This window comes from Ranitomeya imitator, chromosome 6, assembly GCF_032444005.1.
Source record: "Ranitomeya imitator isolate aRanImi1 chromosome 6, aRanImi1.pri, whole genome shotgun sequence".
NCBI classification, from domain to species: Eukaryota; Metazoa; Chordata; class Amphibia; order Anura; family Dendrobatidae; genus Ranitomeya; species Ranitomeya imitator.
The window spans coordinates 21730960-21755939 of NC_091287.1; the positions used below are offsets into that span (position 1 = coordinate 21730960).

The 24980-nt window shown below is 43.0% G+C and overlaps 1 protein-coding gene across 3 annotated transcripts in view; it reads left to right on the forward strand.

Annotated features, from left to right (window-relative positions):
* DGKB (diacylglycerol kinase beta) overlaps positions 1–24980 on the forward strand; it is a 790513-nt gene that overhangs the window by 214224 nt on the left and 551309 nt on the right. For all 3 annotated transcript variants that reach the window (XM_069729311.1, XM_069729309.1, XM_069729312.1), the window contains exons 6-8: positions 3455–3598; positions 8925–8974; positions 16119–16193. In XM_069729311.1, the coding sequence (XP_069585412.1) occupies positions 3455–3598; positions 8925–8974; positions 16119–16193 (269 nt within the window). The remainder of the gene's footprint in view (positions 1–3454; positions 3599–8924; positions 8975–16118; positions 16194–24980) is intronic.

Here is a 24980-nt window from a genome sequence, read left to right on the forward strand (position 1 = left end):
TCCTGCGAAGCGGCCCGCATTCCCAGGGGATTCCCGTTTAAATCACAATCTCATGCAAAGTGGCCCGGCTGCTGGCAACGGCGGCAAATGGGCTGTCCATCCGGTTGGTAGCGGTCGCGGGGTCGTCCTCTCCATGTCGGGTATCTCCGGGGTCTCATCCATGGAACATCCTCTCTACAGTTTGCCAACTCCATCTTGTGTCCTCTCATCTCCTGCATGGTTTTAGCCATTGAAGCAACAACATCAGCTAAAGAGTCAAGCTTTTGTTGAAGAGCCTCATTAGTACTGGGCCCCAGGGGCTTAGCAATGGCCCCGGACATAGCTGATGTCACTGGCACTCCCTGTTGTTGAGGAGCCTCTGCCATGGGTTGCGCAGGTTCCTGATCCCGAGGTGCCTCTGCCAGCTGGAGACGTATAGCGCTCTCCTTTAATTGGGCAAATGTCAATTCAGGGTTCTTAAAAACAAGCATGCTCACATGCCCCCGGTGAGAAGGGGTGTAGAGTCCCTCAATAAATTGATCTCTTAGCAGTTTATCCGCTCCGGTGTTAAAAATGGGTTCAGCCAGTGTAAGTGATTTAAGGGCTTCCTGCAGGTTTAAGGCAAAGTCTCTCACGCCCTCATTAGCTTTTTGTTTGCAATTAAAGAATCGTATTTTAGCTTTGCTGCTGGCCGTGGTTTCAAATGTAGCTTTTAATCCAGCAAATATGCGTTCAACAGTGCCTTTTAGATCAGCTGCCCATGCTGTGACTTCTCGCTTAGCATGGCCACTTAACTGCATCATCAGGAGACTAACATGCTGAACTTCACCCACAGGGAACATGTCAAAATGGGCCAGCATCTTTTCTCTGAAATCGTCAAGGGTATTAGGCTCACCTTCATACATTGGAAGCCACGGGCCACCTGGGGTATATGGCATCAGCACCGGCATGATGGGCGCCACTCCTTGCACCGCTGCGCTACCGGACTCTCTATTGACACTCTGTCTTTCAGCTGCATTACCGGGTGCTGCGGCGTCTCCGTGCTGCGACATACTGTGCCCCCTTAGTTAATCCGGACCCTTCCGGTCCTCCGCTTCCGTCGGGATAGTGTAGATTCGTTCCGCTGTGCAGCAGGATCGATTTTCCCCTTGCTCTGATGTCAGAGCGCTCAGCTTGGTGCCGCCCACAATGACACGCCCCCTGCTGCTCCCACCCACCGCGCTCTGTAATGGCGGATTCTGAAGTTTTTCAGTTAGACTGGGGCTCAGGTGATGGCGTAGCTCAATTAACAGTCTCGTGCCTAACGGTTATGAGGTGATTACCTCAGGGGATGGCGGCCATCTTTACTCCATTATAACCAATGGGGAAAAGTCACTTTCAATAGTTTTCAATGGGGAATGGATTTTTCTTTAATAAAGTCAATTTTCAAGATTTTTCATCCCAGTTTTCACAGTTTTGGGCTCCAATCACGGCACACAATACCCGGTATACGGGCTGGCTAGATCCTGTTCGTGACGCCAATTGTGACGCCCAGGAGACCGGGATACCCAGCACCGGACCAATGGAGTCTGTCTCTTGAGGGGGATGTCACGGGTGGCTTGACCCGGTGCTGTGGCCTCAGGCAATGCACAGTGTAAAGGGGTATCATGAGGGGACAGGCACTTACTTGATCAGCAGCAGGTTCTCCCAGCGGTGACGATCTCGATCCTGGATAGATGGCTATTGTCCAAATGAAAGACTGAGGCACTGAAACGTTTAACCAGTTTACTTTAACATAAAAGGATTTACAACCAGTCCTGTCACCGGAGTCTGTATGGGAACTCTGAGTTACTTTGACCCTGCCGGGGTCTTCGCCTCTTATTGTGCGCAATTTCTGTGTGGCCCTGCTGCTGTATGTGAACTGGCTGCCGGCCCAATCTGTCCCCTCCGGGTCCTGGTTCGACGGGCAACCCGAGTCCTTTTATCGGCTTACCCCCTCCAGGAGTACCGCTGAACTCTGTGTCTGTTGCTGCATCCGGCCCTAGTGAAGCTGATATCACCTCACGTTTTTCCGGTTGCTGTATTATATATAATAAATACAGCCACGGATCCGGTATCCGTCTTTGCGCCTGTTCTGGGTAGTGATTAATGCTACCCGGTTCTCACAATGTCCTTTTTCTCTATCCCTCTTCTCCTCAGGCCGGTGATTTGGGCCTGGAAACCGTCATAGGGCTGTTAGAAATTCAGCTGTATGACCTCTCACTATCAGCTCCTTAGCCCAACTGCCATTTCTTCTCTCAGACCAGAATGGATCAAGGGGAGTCTCTGGAGCTCCCCCTTCTGGCCGGAGGTGGTAGTGCAGTCTTGCTATTTTAGTATTTGTACTTACTGTCAGTAACTATTTTTGTGGCAAATACCCCTAGGGGTGCCACATATATATATACTGTATATTTATATATTTTTTTACTTTTTCTCTATGTTTTTTATGCTATTGGATCTGGAGAGGCAGATATGAATTGCATTGAATAAATTTGATGCAAATCCAATTTTCTCTCCTTTGAAAGGAAGAAAGCTGTCTCTCTCGTGCCACCTATATTTAGCTTAGCTACATCATGAACCAATGCCTGACCCATGAAAAAGTCTTAAAGCGTGACTACCTAAGAAATGCCACCAAGGACTCTCACGCGCTCAGTACCCTCCTATAAGCAAGAACTCTGAAACAGCTGCCTACAGGTGCCAATATTTGCTCTAACACTGTTTCAAGGTTGTTTAAGGGGTCACACATTGACTTTTGGAGGAGAGACATTTTGCATACTTTCTATTGCATGTACGTTTAGCCTTCAGTGCATTAGCTGAAGCTCCTCAAGGAGAACCAGTGAGTCGCCATTGACTCTGTTCTCGAATGTGATGATAGGTGAAGAGGACATCGTATCTAGGGAGCCGACATTTGGTTAAATTTGTAATAAAGTGTAATAAAAAATTAAAACTCATGATGTTTTGTATAATTTGAGGCTCTAACCTTCAGAAATCTACAGACATCACATTACGATATGGTGGGGATCTAAACTCCATGAGGAGAGATCAGTGGGGTCCATGACCTGGTACTCTTCAGATTGATGGAAACAAGGGGGCTGTGGTCATTTTTCTAACCTCTTAATCCTTCGGCTGGAAGATTTTTGGATCCCGAAAAGTTGTTTGGTCTTTCGCTGAAACAAGTTAAACCGTACAATCAAGTAAAAATGTCTCAGCGGAATATCTGAAGACGTCTTAAAGTTCACCTTGCTTTCATCTTACATCGCTGAAATGGGTTCATATGGTCCGTTAACCAAAATTGATTGTGAAGTGTTTACTTTATTGGGATCCATCATTGACAAATGGAGACACCGTGTTGCAGAAATTCCCGCAAGTCGTCCCCGCGGTTGTTTTTTTATGCACTGAATGTCTCTTCCAATATCGATAACTGTGTGTCCTAATGACATTGTTCTTCACCTTGTAGGTCTTCGCATGAATTATAGAAGCAACAATTCATCACGATCTTCATCCCCGGTGTCCTTGCGACCTCCTGACGTCATCCAGCTGAAAGATATCGTGTGTTATTTATCACTGCTGGAAAGAGGAAGACCCGAGGATAAGCTGGAATGTGAGTATTACCGCCATTGGCATTGCGCCATATAACCAGTATGTAGTATATTGGAGCATTAATTTGCGGCATTGTGGTCCTAGGTTCAAATCCCACCAAGGACAACATCTGCAAGGAGTTTGTAGGTTCTCCCCATGTTTGCGTGGGTTTCCTTCAGGTTCTCCAGTTCCCTCCCTCATTCCAAATACGTACCGATAGGGAATGTAGATTGTGATTTTCAATAGGGAAAGCAATGATGATGTTTGCAAAGTGCTTTGGAATTAAAGGGTATCCAAGAGCAGTATAATGTATGGGAAGAGACCCTGATTCCTAGGATGTGTCACTTACTCGGCTGTGTTTCGATTTTTCAATACAACCAGATTTTATTATCACTGTAGGATTAGGTGTCTCATGCCTCCTAGTCCAACCACTCCTCCACCACTGTTTAGCAGCCTTGTGTCAATATACAGTACACAGTGAGCTGCCAATTAGTAGCGTGGGTGAAGTTATACAGAGCTCAGCATTCCGAGCTCTGCTAGATCTGCAGCAGAGTAATCAGTGATTGTAGCATAACTAATACATTGCTGGAATCATGGTCTCAATCCTTACTGCTGCCTGCAGATTAGATAGCAAAAACCTGCTGACAGATTTCATTTAATTGCACTAAATAAATAATAATAAATAATTTGATAGTGTAACAGTGTAATATAGTAAAGTTCAATAATATATTGCATGATAAAACATGATATATATACTTAAACAGCATATGGTAAAGTATAATTATATAAGTATTATGGAAATGCTACCCACTTGGGTGAGTGGTGAGGCAACACCGGAACCGTTTCCATTTAAATGTCCAGGCTGGTTTATTGGTGCTTCATAAACCATGAAACAAGCAAAGGAAAATAAACGGCCATTCAGTGCAGGCAAAACAAAGTAAACAGTTCCAACACAGTCACTTTAGAGCCAGTCCAGGACACAGAGGCTGGATAGCACTTAGTATACCGGCTCAGTCTGGAGACATCATGCAGGAGGTCTTACCTCGAGATACAGACCATGTGTCAAACAAATAGACTCCATTTTACCTTGTGAACCACACCCAGGGTTGGGTATGTGGGTAGCTAGACCGCCCATCTCTTAATCTGCAGGTAAAACCTGGCCCAGATGCACCAAACAAAGCTCTTAGTACTATGTGCACTAGAGCAGAGGTCCCCAACTCCAGTCCTCAAGGCCCACCAACAGGTCATGTTTTCGGGATTTCCTTTGCATTGCACAGGTGATGCAATTATTACCTGGGCAAAACTAAGGAAATCCTGAAAACATGACATGTTGGTGGGCCTTGAGAACTGGAGTTGGGGACCTCTGCACTAGAGCATTACTCCAGGTTTACATCACAGAGGACAACCCCCTCAGTGATACATATCCCCCATCAACTATGTGTAGGGCAGTCGCCTTACACAGTATAATGTAGCATAATGTATTGTATAATACACTATATTAGGAGGTACGTCATACAGTATATAATAGTGTTATTTAATAATCTATTTTATTTTTTTTTTGCACTGGAGCTCTTACAAAGACACTGTATAGTAGTGGACGTCAGATTCCTGCTCTTTCGCTTCCACATAAGGAGGTCAGCAGAATATCCGTCGATCAGAAGGTATCATGCACCTTTCCTATTCTGACAATTCTTGTTGACCGCTCGCAACCTGACAAGTATCAGTAGATGTGATGCCATCGGCCTGCTGACCTCCTGATGGGGAAGTGTGCCAGTAGAATCACCACTTTTAAAGATCTTCCACCAGACACCAGAAGACATCTTCAGAGATGTTGTGGAGTCCAAGCCTTGACCGCTCAGAGCATGGGTAGAATATGGCAAGTTTATAGTTACTATTATTAGCTTTTTGGATTCTATAAAAAAATATTTAGAATTGAGAGTCCTCAGTGGTTGATACCTTTTAATGGCTAACTGAAAAGATGGTAACAAATTGCAAGCTTTCGAGACTACACAGGTCTCTTCATCAGGCATAGACTAAAAGAAATTCTGAAGAATCACATATTTATGCACAACATAGCACAGAAAAAAAAAAACATGGATAAGACAGGTGACATGAAGCAAAATTATCATGAGTGATAAACAGTTATGTCCATAAATATTGGGCCAGTTCTTAGATAAGAATGTTTTATTGTCCTCTGATTAGGGTCTCTGTTGTGATGACCCCACATGGTCTGAGGGGCAAGTTCCTTAGTTGATGTAAAAAGACATAAATCCATGTGACACATTCATTCCTGCACTAAGACTGTCAAAGGTGGTCATCAGTTTATATTCCCAGACTCTTCTGTCTCTCTGAGATTTGAAGTTACCTTTTAACACAAGTAATTTCATGTCCATAATGTTATGATTTGGGAGACAAAAATGTATTGCCACAGGTAGATCCATTCTTTTTTTCTCGTATTGTATGGCGATGAGAGTTCATCCTTGTTCTCAGTTTCTGCCCTGTCTCCCCCACATACAGACCTGTTGTGAATTCCGCTCTTGGGCTCCCTCCGGTGGTTATAAGTGGCACTTTTGTGAGTTCTGCTCTTGGGCTCCCTCTTGTGGTTTCAAGTGGTATGGCTGCTCCTTGGAGTTAGCTGTCAGCAGCTGCTTCCACTGATCGTCTTTTCTGCTCGGCTATTTATGCCTGGCTCTTTCCTTCAGCCAGTGCCACTTCTGTTCACAGATTGTGGACTTTTCCGTTCTGTGCTTTCTATGTTTGTCCAGTGTTATCAGTATGAATTAATTCTGTCTTGCTGGACGCTCTGGGAAGCAGATTTACCCTCCACACCTTTAGTCAGGTGTGGAGATTTTTTGTAAACTCTGCGTGGATTTTTGTAGTGTTTTATACTGACCGCACAGTATTCCATCCTGTCCTATCTATCAAGCTAGACTGGCCTCCTGTGCTCATCCTGGTTTCATTCTGTGTATGTCTTTTCCCTCTCCACTCACAGTCATTATTTGTGGGGGGCTAATCTATCCTTTGGGGATTTTCTCTGAGGCAAGATAGTTTTCCTGCTTCTATCTTTAGGGGTAGTTAGCTCTTAGGCTGTGACGAGATGCCTAGGGAGAGTTAGGAGCATCCCACGGCTACTTCTAGTGTTGTGTTGAGCTTAGGGACTGCGGTCAGTACAGTTACCACTTCCTTCAGAGCTCGTTCCATGTTGCTCCTAAACCACCGCATCATAACACAGACCCCCAGTTGGACATTTAGTACAAATAATTAAGTACACCACACTAGATGTGACGCAGCTGAAAGTACCTGGTATCTTGTTGTCCTGATGTGAATTGGGATCTGGCTAACACGGGGATCTAGCTTACTGGCTAACACGGTACCAAGATATATATCTTTCCTGGATTCTATAAAGTATTTGTGGCACAAACAGAAAGTTTGTGTCATCATCATGTAGGTTGGAGAATCACGTGATCGCAGTCATGGTGTCCTCGTCATCTCAGTCTTATTCCCTACAGCGTCTTTTGAGGATTTATTTACCATCTTGAAGATTACTGGCAGGTTCTCATCATTCTCTGTTAAACAGCGTCTTCTGCTGGACGACCTCAGCAATAACATGCCAAATCTTCAATTCTAGACCTCATTCCCGTCCTCCGTATTCAGCACACAGCGGCAAATGATAAATGGTTTCCGTAAATTTACTGACGTTATTTAGTCTAAAAATGCAATGAGTCACATCTTCCACCGTCCATTTCACAGAATCATTGCTGGAAAAGCCAATGCGTCACACACCGTGGTCCGAACTAGAAATGTGAAGACTTGGAAATGTTGTCCGGCTGGTAATACGCCAAAGTCGCGTTTCGTATGATGCGTTTGGTGCCATTTTTTCAGCCAATGAAGGAGCGTGGGCAGAGTGATGACATAGGTCTTAGGGGCGTGCACGCCTATCGCCATCTTTTCGCTTGTGCGCTGTAGCGATTTGCAATGTGTAACACCAGCTTTTCTGTTCAGGGACGGAGGGGAGAGAGAGAGAGAGAAAAAAAAAAGTTAGATTTCCCATTGACTTTGCATTGGGTTTCGTGTTTCGGTCGATCCCCGACTTTTCGCCATAATTGGTCGATTTCACTCGACTCGACTTTTGAGATAGTCGGGTTTAGCAAAACCCGACTCGACCCTAAAAGGTAAAAGTCGCTCAACCCAAGTGTAGGGTCTAACAGGCCCAACGTTGAATACATTGTTTTTACCTGTTTTAGCCCCTCACCTGCCCTTCAGCTCCCTTCTCCGCAGATCCTCGGTCCTCCATGACGGTCTTCAGTTCTTCTTGTGCTTACATCAGAGGCCAGTGTTTAGCCTCACGTGGTCATGCTATGGAGTTGAATCATGTCATTGACGTCCATGTGGTGTGTTTCTCCATGACACCACGTGAGTCTACAGAGAACTCGGGAAGAACCGAAAATTGGCCTGGAGGACTGAGAAGTTGCGGTGAAGACAAGTAAGGATGGGTGAGGGTCTTGGGTCCGTGATTTTGTGTATTCTGTTCCTCAATTTCTGGTAAAGTTGTGTGATAACCATAAGGGTGGCTCCTCAGGGGCGGATCTTTCTTCCTTTTTGAATTTTTGGACAACAAATGTGCACAATTTTGAAAACAATATGAAAACAGGATATATAGGGATGGATATGACATAAGTATTGGCACACACATTTCTAGGGTTCCATGAATGAGATGATTGTCTAGAATCTCAAGGTCCTCAAGCCCAAGCTTATAAAACTGTTGTCCATTTTCAGTGAAAATTTGTCCCACAGATTGCTTTAAAATAATGAAATAATCATTACTTACTTGATGGAGACCCTGTTGCTCCATTCTTGCCTCTCGGCTGTTCCCCGCTGATCCTTGTTCCCTGTCTACAACATGTGACTGCTGTAGCCAATTACTGCCCTCAGTGGTCAAATGAAGGCAACCTTGGCCAGACTGCTAAGCCCGGTGACTGGTTGCAGTAGTCACAGGTTGCAGACGGGATGTCAAAACTGCAAACAAGGTGGTAAACGAAGACCTCAATAAAATTTAAATAAGAGAAGCCATATTGTTCTATCTCCCAGTTTTTGTATCCGCCCACGAGGAGCTGCATTACAATTTATTTTCTTAATTATATACTTTATTCACTATTGGATGACCCCATCTGGAAAGCTAAAGTGCTCCATATAAATTAGAACGCTCATATACTCACCTCCTGGACCGATGCTGCTTGAGCAATGTCAGCGCTGCGTCTCCTGATACCGTTACACTAAAAGAACGTGTCAGAAACTTGTGCAGGAAGAATTTCTGATATTTTTTTCCATTTATTTTTTTTCCATTTTAGTTATGTTTCGGCTGTACGACACTGATGGGAACGGCTACCTGGACAGTGCGGTGAGTGTCAGACCTGCGCAGTATGTCATGGATTACTTTTCTTACTGAGGTATTGACCATTGCTTCCTCCAGACCTTCCCAGCTGCTGAGCGGGGGCCCTTATCTTTGAGGGGTCTTTTTACATCATATAGTGTACATTTGAAAAATCTTTTAGCGCATGCGCCATAAGTAACCCGATAATGCGTGCAGCTCCATACCTTACAGAGACATACATCAGGCCATGCTCAAAAACATATACTGCGCACCCAAGGATTTCCTAAAAATCAGGGCCCCCAATCTTCGGCATCTGAGCCACATGTGGCTTACAGGTCCCTGGTGTGTGGCTCGCGGAGTTTCGGCTCTCTCCTCCGGCAATTGTGACTGTCAACGTGACATCAATAGGACAAAGGGCACCGGAGCATTAATTATTGTGAACGTGTCACTCTGGGGGCATTGTTACTTTTTGGGCAGCATTCAAGCGTTTTTTTTAATTTTTAAAGGGGCATTAATGCTTGATAAGGCGACGGGCGGTCACCAGATACTGATGATGGAGGCAACAAGAGGTTACCAGATACTGATGATGGAGGCGATGGGCAGCCACCAGAGACTGATGATGGAGGCGACGAGCGGTCACCAGATACTGATGATGGAGGCGACAGGTGGTCACCAGATGCTGATAATTGATTCAACGGGCTGTCACCAGATACTGATGATGCAGGCGACGGGCGGTCACCATATACTGATGATGGAGGCGACGGGCGGTCACCAGATACTGATGATGGAAGCGACAGGCGGTCACCAGATACTGATGATGGAGGTGACGGGCGGTCACCAGATACTGATGATGGAGGCAACGAGAGGTCACCAGATACTGATGATGGAGGCAACGAGAGGTCACCAGATACTGATGATGGAAGCGACAGGTGGTCACCAGATGCTGATAATTGATTCAACGGGCTGTCACCAGATACTGATGATGCAGGCGACGGGCGGGCACCATATACTGATGATGGAGGAGATGGGCGGTCACCAGATACTGATGATGGAAGCGACAGGCGGTCACCAGATACTGATGATGGAGGTGACGGGCGGTCACCAGATACTGATGATGGAGGCAACGAGAGGTCACCAGATACTGATGATGGAAGCGACAGGTGGTCACCAGATGCTGCTAATTGATTCGACGGGCGATCACCAGATATTGATGATGGAGGTGACGGGCGATCAACAGATACTGATGATGGAGGTGATGGGCGGTCACCAGATACTGATGATGGAGGGGACGGGCGGTCATCAGATGCTGATGATGGAGGCGACGGGCGGTCACCAGATGCTGATGATGGAGGAGATGGGCGGTCACCAGTTACTGATGATGGAGGTGACAGGCGGTCACCAGCTACTGATGATTGATGATGAGGCGAAGGGAGGTCACTAGATACTGATGATGGAGGCGATGGGCGGTCACCAGATACTGATAATAGAGGCGATGGGCGGTCACCAGATGCTGATGATGGAGGCGACGGGCGGTCACCATATACTGATGATGGAGGCGACGGGCGGTCACCAGATACTGATGATGGAAGCGACAGGCGGTCACCAGATACTGATGATGGAGGTGACGGGCGGTCACCAGATACTGATGATGGAGGCAACGAGAGGTCACCAGATACTGATGATGGAGGCAACGAGAGGTCACCAGATACTGATGATGGAAGCGACAGGTGGTCACCAGATGCTGATAATTGATTCAACGGGCTGTCACCAGATACTGATGATGCAGGCGACGGGCGGGCACCATATACTGATGATGGAGGCGACGGGCGGTCACCAGATACTGATGATGGAAGCGACAGGCGGTCACCAGATACTGATGATGGAGGTGACGGGCGGTCACCAGATACTGATGATGGAAGCGACAGGTGGTCACCAGATGCTGCTAATTGATTCGACGGGCGATCACCAGATATTGATGATGGAGGTGACGGGCGATCAACAGATACTAATGATGGAGGTGATGGGCGGTCACCAGATACTGATGATGGAGGGGACGGGCGGTCATCAGATGCTGATGATGGAGGCGACGGGCGGTCACCAGATGCTGATGATGGAGGAGATGGGCGGTCACCAGTTACTGATGATGGAGGTGACAGGCGGTCACCAGCTACTGATGATTGATGATGAGGCGAAGGGAGGTCACTAGATACTGATGATGGAGGCGATGGGCGGTCACCAGATACTGATAATAGAGGCGATGGGCGGTCACCAGATGCTGATGATGGAGGCGATGGGCGGCTACCAGATACTGTTGATGGAGGCAATGGGCGGTCACCAGATACTGGTGAGATTTACCGTAGATAGTAACATAGTAACATAGTTAGTAAGGCCGAAAAAAGACATTTGTCCATCCAGTTCAGCCTATATTCCATCATAATAAATACCCAGATCTACGTCCTTCTACAGAACCTAATAATTGTATGATACAATATTGTTCTGCTCCAGGAAGACATCCAGGCCTCTCTTGAACCCCTCGACTGAGTTCGCCATCACCACCTCCTCAGGCAAGCAATTCCAGATTCTCACTGCCCTAACAGTAAAGAATCCTCTTCTATGTTGGTGGAAAAACCTTCTCTCCTCCAGACACAGAGAATGCCCCCTTGTGCCCGTCACCTTCCTTGGTATAAACAGATCCTCAGCGAGATATTTGTATTGTCCCCTTATATACTTATACATGGTTATTAGATCGCCCCTCAGTCGTCTTTTTTCTAGACTAAATAATCCTAATTTCGCTAATCTATCTGGGTATTGTAGTTCTCCCATCCCCTTTATTAATTTTGTTGCCCTCCTTTGTACTCTCTCTAGTTCCATTATATCCTTCCTGAGCACCGGTGACCAAAACTGGACACAGTACTCCATGTGCGGTCTAACTGAGGATTTGTACAGAGGCAGTATAATGCTCTCATCATGTGTATCCAGACCTCTTTTAATGCACCCCATGATCCTGAGGTGCATTAAAACATACATAGATGTATTCTTTATTTATTTACTTTGCATTATGTTCATTGATAAAAATAAACTATTAACATTTCTATTTTCTAGCCTCGTAGACATTAAATGGAGTGGAGGTCGAGCACGCGCAGCCACCTCTGCTACATTTAAGAGATGGCGCTGCAGAGCCCTGTTCCCAGACTTTCAGTGCACTGATCTTGGGGTCACTCTGGGTCCCAGACAGCGGTTGGACCCCCAGCACTCAGCCACTTATCGTTCACTCCTTACAGACACTTGTTCTTTTGGAGAATAATCATTAATTGTTGGCACTTGCGCATTATTTTTCTCACTGTTGCTTAGTATTTTGCTGCCACCTGCTGGTTAATCTGTGTATTATCTCTCTAACTTCACATTGTTCTTTACATTATATCTCTCCTGATACTTTGAATCTTTGTATGTTTGTTTTCAATCATAAATTCCCTTTTCCCTGACTTCACTTTGGCCGTTTTTAATTGTTTAAATTTTATATAAATTAAAAATAAAAAAATAAATATTTGTTCATATTCTGTTTAAGTTATACATCTTCAGCTCAACTCTTAGGTTTATATATTCTCACTTTTCACTTTCCCCCGCTTGCAGGCTTTATTCTTCAGTGGTGTAATACTCCTCTTTCACCCACACTCTCAGTCATTGGTGGCTTAGTCTTCTCCTTTCCTATGTATGGGTTGGTCTCCAGTGCCTGGGGTAGCACACAGAGGCACCTTTCAATAGGGACTACTTGCACCCCTTTGTCACTCTTTATTCAGGGGTGCCGTTACCAATTGGCAAGTGCACCGATCCCCCACTTTACTTTGGCCCTAACGAGTTCTTGCTTTGGCATACCCAATTGGCGAGTGTTTCTCTCCTCCTATTTGCTACTGTAGCTTTTTGTCTAGGCTTTTTTCTTTCTTTTATCGGCAGATTGTCTACAAATCCTTCCTCTCTCTAGCAAAACAGGAGAACCCACTCCCTGTAAAAATCCAGGGTTCATTGGGCAAAGATACTTACATTAACTCCAAACAACTAATAACTTAGCATTTCATGCAGCTGCTCAGTGTGCCAACTCTTTATTCTCTGCTTTTGTCCCTGCAGACAGCACTCATACTACTCATGCAGCTGCTCAGTGTGCCAACTCTTTATGCTCTGCTTTTGTCCCTGTAGACATCACTCATACTACTCATGCAGCTGCTCAGTGTGCCAACTCTTTATGCTCTGCTTTTGTCCCTGCAGACAGCACTCATACTACTTATGCAGCTGCTCAGTGTGCTAACTCTTTATGCTCTGCTTTTGTCCCTGCAGACATCGCTCATGCTACTATTTTGTCCCTGCAGACAGCACTCATACTACTTATGCAGCTGCTCAGTGTGCTAACTCTTTATGCTCTGCTTTTGTCCCTGCAGACATCGCTCATGCTACTTATGCAGCTGCTCAGTGTGCTAAATCTTTATTCTCTATTTTGTCCCTGCAGACATCACTCATGCACCTCATGCAGCTGCTCAGTGTACTAACTCTTTATGCTCTGCTTTTGTCCCTGCAGACATCACTCATACTACTCATGCAGCTGCTCTGTGTGCCCTCTTTATTCTCTGCTTTTGTCCCTGCAGACAGCACTCATACTAATCATGCAGCTGCTCAGTGTGCCAACTCTTTATGCTCTGCTTTTGTCTCTGCAGACATCACTCATACTACTCATGCAGCTGCTCAGTGTGCCAACTCTTTATGCTCTGCTTTTGTCCCTGCAGACAGCACTCATACTACTTATGCAGCTGCTCAGTGTGCTAACTCTTTATGCTCTGCTTTTGTCCCTGCAGACATCGCTCATGCTACTTATGCAGCTGCTCAGTGTGCTAAATCTTTATTCTCTATTTTGTCCCTGCAGACATCACTCATGCACCTCATGCAGCTGTTCAGTGTACTAACTCTTTATGCTCTGCTTTTGTCCCTGCAGACAGCACTCATACTACTTATGCAGCTGCTCAGTGTGCTAACTCTTTATGCTCTGCTTTTGTCCCTGCAGACATCACTCATGCTACTCATGCAGCTGCTCAGTGTGCCAACTCTTTATGCTCTGCTTTTGTCCCTGCAGACAGCACTCATACTACTTATGCAGCTGCTCAGTGTGCTAACTCTTTATGCTCTGCTTTTGTCCCTGCAGACATCGCTCATGCTACTCATGCAGCTGCTCAGTGTGCCAACTCTTTATGCTCTGCTTTTGTTCCTGCAGACAGCACTCATACTACTTATGCAGCTGCTCAGTGTGCTAACTCTTTATGCTCTGCTTTTGTCCCTGCAGACATCGCTCATGCTACTTATGCAGCTGCTCAGTGTGCTAAATCTTTATTCTCTATTTTGTCCCTGCAGACATCACTCATGCTACTCATGCAGCTGCTCAGTGTGCTAACTCTTTATGCTCTGCTTTTGTCCCTGCAGACATCACTCATGCTACTCATGCAGCTGCTCAGTGTGCTAACTCTTTATGCTCTGCTTTTGTCCCTGCAGACATCGCTCATGCTACTTATGCAGCTGCTCAGTGTGCCAACTCTTTATGCTCTGCTTTTGTTCCTGCAGACAGCACTCATACTACTCATGCAGCTGCTCAGTGTGCTAACTCTTTATTCTCTGCTTTTGTCCCTGCAGACATCACTCATACTACTCATGCAGCTGCTCAGTGTGCTAACTCTTTATGCTCTGCTTTTGTCCCTGCAGACATCACTCATACTACTCATGCAGCTGCTCTGTGTGCCCTCTTTATTCTCTGCTTTTGTCCCTGCAGACATCACTCATACTAATCATGCAGCTGCTCAGTGTGCCAACTCTTTATGCTCTGCTTTTGTCTCTGCAGACATCACTCATACTACTCATGCAGCTGCTCAGTGTGCCAACTCTTTATGCTCTGCTTTTGTCCCTGCAGACAGCACTCATACTACTTATGCAGCTGCTCAGTGTGCTAACTCTTTATGCTCTGCTTTTGTCCCTGCAGACATCGCTCATGCTACTTATGCAGCTGCTCAGTGTGCTAAATCTTTATTCTCTATTTTGTCCCTGCAGACATCACTCATGCACCTCATGCAGCTGTTCAGTGTACTAACTCTTTATGCTCTGCTTTTGTCCCTGCAGACAGCACTCATACTACTTATGCAGCTGCTCAGTGTGCTAACTCTTTATGCTCTGCTTTTGTCCCTGCAGACATCACTCATACTACTCATGCAGCTGCTCAGTGTGCCAACTCTTTATGCTCTGCTTTTGTCCCTGCAGACAGCACTCATACTACTTATGCAGCTGCTCAGTGTGCTAACTCTTTATGCTCTGCTTTTGTCCCTGCAGACAAAGCTCATGCTACTCATGCAGCTGCTCAGTGTGCCAACTCTTTATGCTCTGCTTTTGTTCCTGCAGACAGCACTCATACTACTTATGCAGCTGCTCAGTGTGCTAACTCTTTATGCTCTGCTTTTGTCCCTGCAGACATCGCTCATGCTACTTATGCAGCTGCTCAGTGTGCTAAATCTTTATTCTCTATTTTGTCCCTGCAGACATCACTCATGCTACTCATGCAGCTGCACAGTGTGCTAACTCTTTATGCTCTGCTTTTGTCCCTGCAGACATCACTCATGCTACTCATGCAGCTGCTCAGTGTGCTAACTCTTTATGCTCTGCTTTTGTCCCTGCAGACATCGCTCATGCTACTTATGCAGCTGCTCAGTGTGCCAACTCTTTATGCTCTGCTTTTGTTCCTGCAGACAGCACTCATACTACTCATGCAGCTGCTCAGTGTGCTAACTCTTTATTCTCTGCTTTTGTCCCTGCAGACATCACTCATACTACTCATGCAGCTGCTCAGTGTGCTAACTCTTTATGCTCTGCTTTTGTCCCTGCAGACATCACTCATACTACTCATGCAGCTGCTCAGTGTGCTAACTCTTTATTCTCTGCTTTTGTCCCTGCAGACATCACTCATACTACTCATGCAGCTGCTCAGTGTGCTAACTCTTTATGCTCTGCTTTTGTCCCTGCAGACATCACTCATACTACTCATGAAGCTGCTCAGTGTGCCAACTCTTTATGCTCTGCTTTTATCCCTGCAGACATCACTCATGATATAAGACTGTTGTTTGACAAGATGTTGCTATTCTTCTGTTGTCAGGAGCTGGAGAGTATAATCACACAGATGATGCACGTCGCTGAATATCTGGAATGGGACGTCACCGAGCTCAGTCCTGTAAGTGACAACTACTCCATTACAATGTGTAAGGCTGACACAACCGTATAAATGACATCTGATTTTTATCCGGGAAGAAGTGGACACTTATTCATGTATATTTACATCCGCATGGGACCCACTTTCATACAACAGCAGCTTCCCTCTTTCCTGATTGCAATGTATCAATAAAAAGCAGACGCTACATGGTTGATCGTATGATCCAATTTTTTTCTGTACCATTCCTTTGACATGGACATTTGTTCCTGGGGAAAAAAATGTCATCTGGGCAGTGTAATTGAAAAACATTGATCCAAGTTCTGCTTGTGTAATTTAATTTTTTTTTACGGATATCTCTCACAGTGAAAATATGGTCGAGTGAACATACCCTAACAGGCAGATCTGGCATCGCCACTTCTGGAGTTGTAGAGCCACATTTATCAGATCAAGAAGGAATGAGTTTGACAAATGTGTCAGGGATCAATTTATAAGATGTAGCAGAGCTGAGTTATACTTAATTGGAGGTGGTGATATATAATTAGTTACATGTAGCAGGGATGTATGTATCTAATGTAGCATAGCTGAGTTATACTTCATTGGAGCCAGTGATGTATAATTAGTTACATGTAGCAGGGATGTGTGTATCTAATGTAGCAGAGCTGAGTTATACTTCATTGGAGCTGGTGATATATAATTAGTTACATGTAGCAGGGATATGTGTATCTAATGTAGCATAGCTGAGTTATACTTCATTGGAGCCGGTGATGTATAATTAGTTACATGTAGCAGGGATGTGTGTATCCAATGTAGCAGAGCTGTTATACTTCATTGGAGGTGGTAATATATAATTAGTTACATGTAGCAGGGATGTGTGTATCTAATGTAGCAGAGCTGAGTTATTCTTCATTGGAGCCGGTGATATATAATTAGTTACATGTAGCAGGGATGTGTGTATCTAATGTTGCAGAGCTGAGTTATACTTCATTGGAGCCAGTGATATATAATTAGTTACATGTAGCAGGGATGTGTGTATCTAATGTTGCAGAGCTGAGTTATAATTCATTGGAGCCGGTGATATATAATTAGTTACATGTAGCAGGGATGTGTGTATCTAATGTAGCAGAGCTGAGTTATACTTAATTGGAGCCGGTAATATATAATTAGTTACATGAAGCAGGGATGTGTGTATCTAATGTAGCAGAGCTGAGTTATACTTCATTGGAGGTGGTGATATATAATTAGTTACATGTAGCAGGGATGTGTGTATCTAATGTAGCAGAGCTGAGTTATCCTTCATTGGAGGTGGTAATATATAATTAGTTACATGTAGCAGGGATGTGTGTATCTAATGTAGCAGAGCTGAGTTATACTTCATTGGAGCCGGTAATATATAATTAGTTACATGTAGCAGGGATGTGTGTATCTAATGTAGCAGAGCTGAGTTATAATTCATTGGAGCCGGTGATATATAATTAGTTACATGTAGCAGGGATGTGTGTATCTAATGTAGCAGAGCTGAGTTATCCTTCATTGGAGGTGGTAATATATAATTAGTTACATGTAGCAGGGATGTGTGTATCTAATGTTGCAGAGCTGAGTTATAATTCATTGGAGCCGGTGATATATAATTAGTTACATGTAGCAGGGATGTGTGTATCTAATGTAGCAGAGCTGAGTTATACTTCATTGGAGCCGGTAATATATAATTAGTTACATGTAGCAGGGATGTGTGTATCTAATGTTGCAGAGCTGAGTTATACTTCATTGGAGCCGGTAATATATAATTAGTTACATGTAGCAGGGATGTGTGTATCTAATGTAGCAGAGCTGAGTTATACTTCATTGGAGCCGGTGATATATAATTAGTTACATGTAGCAGGGATGTGTGTATCTAATGTAGCAGAGCTGAGTTATACTTCATTGGAGCCGGTAATATATAATTAGTTACATGTAGCAGGGATGTGTGTATCTAATGTAGCAGAGCTGAGTTATACTTCATTGGAGCCGGTGATGTATAATTAGTTACATGTAGCAGGGATGTGTGTATCTAATGTTGCAGAGCTGAGTTATAATTCATTGGAGCCGGTGATATATAATTAGTTACATGTAGCAGGGATGTGTGTATCTAATGTTGCAGAGCTGAGTTATACTTCATTGGAGCCGGTGATATATAATTAGTTACATGTAGCAGGGATGTGTGTATCTAATGTTGCAGAGCTGAGTTATAATTCATTGGAGCCGGTGATATATAATTAGTTACATGTAGCAGGGATGTGTGTATCTAATGTAGCAGAGCTGAGTTATAATTCATTGGAGCCGGTGATGTATAATTAGTTACATGTAGCAGGGATGTGTGTATCTAATGTAGCAGAGCTGAGTTATAATTCATTGGAGCCGGTGATGTATAATTAGTTACATGTAGCAGGGATGTGTGTATCTAATGTAGCAGAGCTGAGTTATAATTCATTGGAGCCGGTGATATATAATTAGTTACATGTAGCAGGGATGTGTGTATCTAATGTAGCAGAGCTGAGTTATACTTCATTGGAGCCGGTGATATATAATTAGTTACATGTAGCAGGGATGTGTGTATCTAATGTAGCAGAGCTGAGTTATACTTCATTGGAGGTGGTAATATATAATTAGTTACATGTAGCAGGGATGTGTGTATCTAATGTAGCAGAGCTGAGTTATAATTCATTGGAGGTGGTAATATATAATTAGTTACATGTAGCAGGGATGTGTGTATCTAATGTTGCAGAGCTGAGTTATAATTCATTGGAGCCGGTGATATATAATTAGTTACATGTAGCAGGGATGTATGTATCTAATGTAGCAGAGCTGAGTTATACTTCATTGGAGCCGGTGATATATAATTAGTTACATGTAGCAGGGATGTGTGTATCTAATGTAGCAGAGCTGAGTTATAATCCATTGGAGCCGGTGATATATAATTAGTTACATGTAGCAGGGATGTGTGTATCTAATGTAGCAGAGCTGAGTTATAATTCATTGGAGCTGGTGATGTATAATTAGTTACATGTAGCAGGGATGTGTGTATCTAATGTAGCAGAGCTGAGTTATACTTCATTGGAGCCGGTGATATATAATTAGTTACATGTAGCAGGGATGTGTGTATCTAATGTTGCAGAGCTGAGTTATAATTCATTGGAGCTGGTGATATATAATTAGTTACATGAAGCAGGGATGTGTGTATCTAATGTAGCAGAGCTGAGTTATACTTCATTGGAGCCGGTGATGTATAATTAGTTACATGTAGCAGGGATGTGTGTATCTAATGTAGCAGAGCTGAGTTATAATTCATTGGAGCCGGTAATATATAATTAGTTACATGTAGCAGGGATGTGTGTATCTAATGTTGCAGAGCTGGGTTATAATTCATTGGAGCCGGTGATATATAATTAGTTACATGTAGCAGGGATGTGTGTATCTAATGTTGCAGTGCTGAGTTATACTTCACTGGAGCCGGTAATATATAATTAGTTACATGAAGCAGGGATGTGTGTATCTAATGTAGCAGAGCTGAGTTATACTTCACTGGAGCCGGTAATATATAATTAGTTACATGAAGCAGGGATGTGTGTATCTAATGTAGCAGAGCTGAGTTATACTTCACTGGAGACGGTGATGTATAATTAGTTACATGTAGCAGGGATGTGTGTATCTAATGTAGCAGAGCTGAGTTATACTTCACTGGAGCCGGTAATATATAATTAGTTACATGAAGCAGGGATGTGTGTATCTAATGTAGCAGAGCTGAGTTATAATTCATTGGAGGTGGTGATATATAATTAGTTACATGTAGCAGGGATGTGTGTATCTAATGTAGCAGAGCTGAGTTATACTTCATTGGAGGTGGTGATATATAATTAGTTACATGTAGCAGGGATGTGTGTATCTAATGTAGCAGAGCTGAGTTATAATTCATTGGAGCTGGTGATATATAATTAGTTACATGTAGCAGGGATGTGTGTATCTAATGTAGCAGAGCTGAGTTATAATTCATTGGAGCCGGTGATATATAATTAGTTACATGTAGCAGGAATGTGTGTATCTAATGTAGCAGAGCTGAGTTATACTTCATTGGAGCCGGTGATATATAATTAGTTACATGTAGCAGGGATGTGTGTATCTAATGTAGTAGAGCTGAATTATACTTCATTGGAGCTGGTGATATATAATTAGTTACATGTAGCAGGGATGTGTGTATCTAATGTAGCAGAGCTGAGTTATACTTCATTGGAGCCGGTAATATATAATTAGTTACATGTAGCAGGGATGTGTGTATCTAATGTAGCAGAGCTGAGTTATACTTCATTGGAGCCGGTGATGTATAATTAGTTACATGTAGCAGGAATGTGTGTATCTAATGTAGCAGAGCTGAGTTATAATTCATTGGAGCCGGTGATGTATAATTAGTTACATGTAGCAGGGATGTGTGTATCTAATGTAGCAGAGCTGAGTTATACTTCATTGGAGCCGGTGATGTATAATTAGTTACATGTAGCAGGGATGTGTGTATCTAATGTTGCAGAGCTGAGTTATACTTCATTGGAGCCGGTGATGTATAATTAGTTACATGTAGCAGGGATGTGTGTATCTAATGTAGCAGAGCTGAGTTATAATTCATTGGAGCCGGTAATATATAATTAGTTACATGTAGCAGGGATGTGTGTATCTAATGTAGCAGAGCTGAGTTATACTTCATTGGAGCCGGTGATGTATAATTAGTTACATGTAGCAGGGATGTGTGTATCTAATGTAGCAGAGCTGAGTTATACTTCATTGGAGCTGGTGATATATAATTAGTTACATGTAGCAGGGATGTGTGTATCTAATGTAGCAGAGCTGAGTTATACTTCATTGGAGCTGGTGATATATAATTAGTTACATGTAGCAGGGATGTGTGTATCTAATGTTGCAGAGCTGAGTTATACTTCATTGGAGCCGGTGATATATAATTAGTTACATGTAGCAGGGATGTGTGTATCTAATGTAGCAGAGCTGAGTTATACTTCATTGGAGCCGGTGATGTATAATTAGTTACATGTAGCAGGGATGTGTGTATCTAATGTTGCAGAGCTGAGTTATAATTCATTGGAGCCGGTGATGTATAATTAGTTACATGTAGCAGGGATGTGTGTATCTAATGTAGCAGAGCTGAGTTATAATTCATTGGAGCCGGTGATATATAATTAGTTACATGTAGCAGGGATGTGTGTATCTAATGTAGCAGAGCTGAGTTATAATTCATTGGAGCTGGTGATATATAATTAGTTACATGTAGCAGGGATGTGTGTATCTAATGTTGCAGAGCTGAGTTATAATTCATTGGAGCCGGTGATATATAATTAGTTACATGTAGCAGGGATGTGTGTATCTAATGTAGCAGAGCTGAGTTATACTTCATTGGAGCCGGTGATATATAATTAGTTACATGTAGCAGGGATGTGTGTATCTAATGTAGCAGAGCTGAGTTATACTTCATTGGAGCCGGTGATATATAATTAGTTACATGTAGCAGGGATGTGTGTATCTAATGTAGCAGAGCTGAGTTATAATTCATTGGAGCCGGTGATATATAATTAGTTACATGTAGCAGGGATGTGTGTATCTAATGTAGCAGAGCTGAGTTATCCTTCATTGGAGCTGGTGATATATAATTAGTTACATGTAGCAGGGATGTGTGTATCTAATGTAGCAGAGCTGAGTTATACTTCATTGGAGCCGGTGATATATAATTAGTTACATGTAGCAGGGATGTGTGTATCTAATGTAGCAGAGCTGAGTTATACTTCATTGGAGCCGGTGATATATAATTAGTTACATGTAGCAGGGATGTGTGTATCTAATGTAGCAGAGCTGAGTTATAATTCATTGGAGCCGGTGATATATAATTAGTTACATGTAGCAGGGATGTGTGTATCTAATGTAGCAGAGCTGAGTTATAATTCATTGGAGCCGGTGATATATAATTAGTTACATGTAGCAGGGATGTGTGTATCTAATGTAGCAGAGCTGAGTTATACTTCATTGGAGCTGGTGATATATAATTAGTTACATGTAGCAGGGATGTGTGTATCTAATGTTGCAGTGCTGAGTTATCCTTCATTGGAGCCAGTGATATATAATTAGTTACATGTAGCAGGGATGTGTGTATCTAATGTAGCAGAGCTGAGTTATACTTCATTGGAGCTGGTGATATATAATTAGTTACATGTAGCAGGGATGTGTGTATCTAATGTAGCAGAGCTGAGTTATAATTCATTGGAGCCGGTGAAATATAATTAGTTACATGTAGCAGGGATGTGTGTATCTAATGTAGCAGAGCTGAGTTATACTTCATTGGAGCCGGTGATGTATAATTAGTTACATGTAGCAGGGATGTGTGTATCTAATGTAGCAGAGCTGAGTTATAATTCATTGGAGCTGGTGATATATAATTAGTTACATGTAGCAGGGATGTGTGTATCTAATGTTGCAGAGCTGAGTTATACTTCATTGGAGCTGGTGATATATAATTAGTTACATGTAGCAGGGATGTGTGTATCTAATGTAGCAGAGCTGAGTTATAATTCATTGGAGCCGGTGATATATAATTAGTTACATGTAGCAGGGATGTGTGTATCTAATGTTGCAGAGCTGAGTTATACTTCATTGGAGCTGGTGATATATAATTAGTTACATGTAGCAGGGATGTGTGTATCTAATGTAGCAGAGCTGAGTTATAATTCATTGGAGCTGGTGATATATAATTAGTTACATGTAGCAGGGATGTGTGTATCTAATGTAGCAGAGCTGAGTTATCCTTCATTGGAGCCGGTGATATATAATTAGTTACATGTAGCAGGGATGTGTGTATCTAATGTAGCAGAGCTGAGTTATACTTCATTGGAGCCGGTGATATATAATTAGTTACATGTAGCAGGGATGTGTGTATCTAATGTAGCAGAGCTGAGTTATAATTCATTGGAGCCGGTGATATATAATTAGTTACATGTAGCAGGGATGTGTGTATCTAATGTTGCAGTGCTGAGTTATAATTAATTGGAGCCGGTGATATATAATTAGTTACATGTAGCAGGGATGTGTGTATCTAATGTTGCAGTGCTGAGTTATAATTAATTGGAGCCGGTGATATATAATTAGTTACATGTAGCAGGGATGTGTGTATCTAATGTTGCAGAGCTGAGTTATACTTCATTGGAGCTGGTGATGTATAATTAGTTACATGTAGCAGGGATGTGTGTATCTAATGTAGCAGAGCTGAGTTATACTTCATTGGAGCCGGTGATATATAATTAGTTACATGTAGCAGGGATGTGTGTATCTAATGTAGCAGAGCTGAGTTATACTTCATTGGAGCCGGTAATATATAATTAGTTACATGTAGCAGGGATGTGTGTATCTAATGTAGCAGAGCTGAGTTATCCTTCATTGGAGCCGGTGATATATAATTAGTTACATGTAGCAGGGATGTGTGTATCTAATGTTGCAGTGCTGAGTTATAATTAATTGGAGCCGGTGATATATAATTAGTTACATGTAGCAGGGATGTGTGTATCTAATGTAGCAGAGCTGAGTTATACTTCATTGGAGCCGGTGATATATAATTAGTTACATGTAGCAGGGATGTGTGTATCTAATGTAGCAGAGCTGAGTTATCCTTCATTGGAGCCGGTGATGTATAATTAGTTACATGTAGCAGGGATGTGTGTATCTAATGTAGCAGAGCTGACTTATCCTTCATTGGAGCCGGTAATATATAATTAGTTACATGTAGCAGGGATGTGTGTATCTAATGTTGCAGAGCTGAGTTATAATTCATTGGAGCCAGTGATATATAATTAGTTACATGTAGCAGGGATGTGTGTATCTAATGTAGCAGAGCTGAGTTATACTTCATTGGAGCCGGTGATATATAATTAGTTACATGTAGCAGGGATGTGTGTATCTAATGTTGCAGTGCTGAATTATACTTAATTGGAGCCGGTGATATATAATTAGTTACATGTAGCAGGGATGTGTGTATCTAATGTAGCAGAGCTGAGTTATACTTCATTGGAGCCAGTGATGTATAATTAGTTACATGTAGCAGGGATGTGTGTATCTAATGTAGTAGAGCTGAATTATACTTAATTGGAGCCGGTGATATACAATCAGTTACATGTAGCAGGGATGTGTGTATCTAATGTAGCAGAGCTGAGTTATAATTCATTGGAGCCGGTGATGTATAATTAGTTACATGTAGCAGGGATGTGTGTATCTAATGTAGCAGAGCTGAGTTATACTTCATTGGAGCTGGTGATATATAATTAGTTACATGTAGCAGGGATGTGTGTATCTAATGTTGCAGTGCTGAGTTATCCTTCATTGGAGCCGGTGATGTATAATTAGTTACATGTAGCAGGGATGTGTGTATCTAATGTAGCAGAGCTGAGTTATACTTCATTGGAGCTGGTGATGTATAATTAGTTACATGTAGCAGGGATGTGTGTATCTAATGTAGCAGAGCTGAGTTATAATTCATTGGAGCCGGTGAAATATAATTAGTTACATGTAGCAGGGATGTGTGTATCTAATGTAGCAGAGCTGAGTTATACTTCATTGGAGCCGGTGATGTATAATTAGTTACATGTAGCAGGGATGTGTGTATCTAATGTAGCAGAGCTGAGTTATAATTCATTGGAGCCGGTGATATATAATTAGTTACATGTAGCAGGGATGTGTGTATCTAATGTAGCAGAGCTGAGTTATACTTCATTGGAGCTGGTGATGTATAATTAG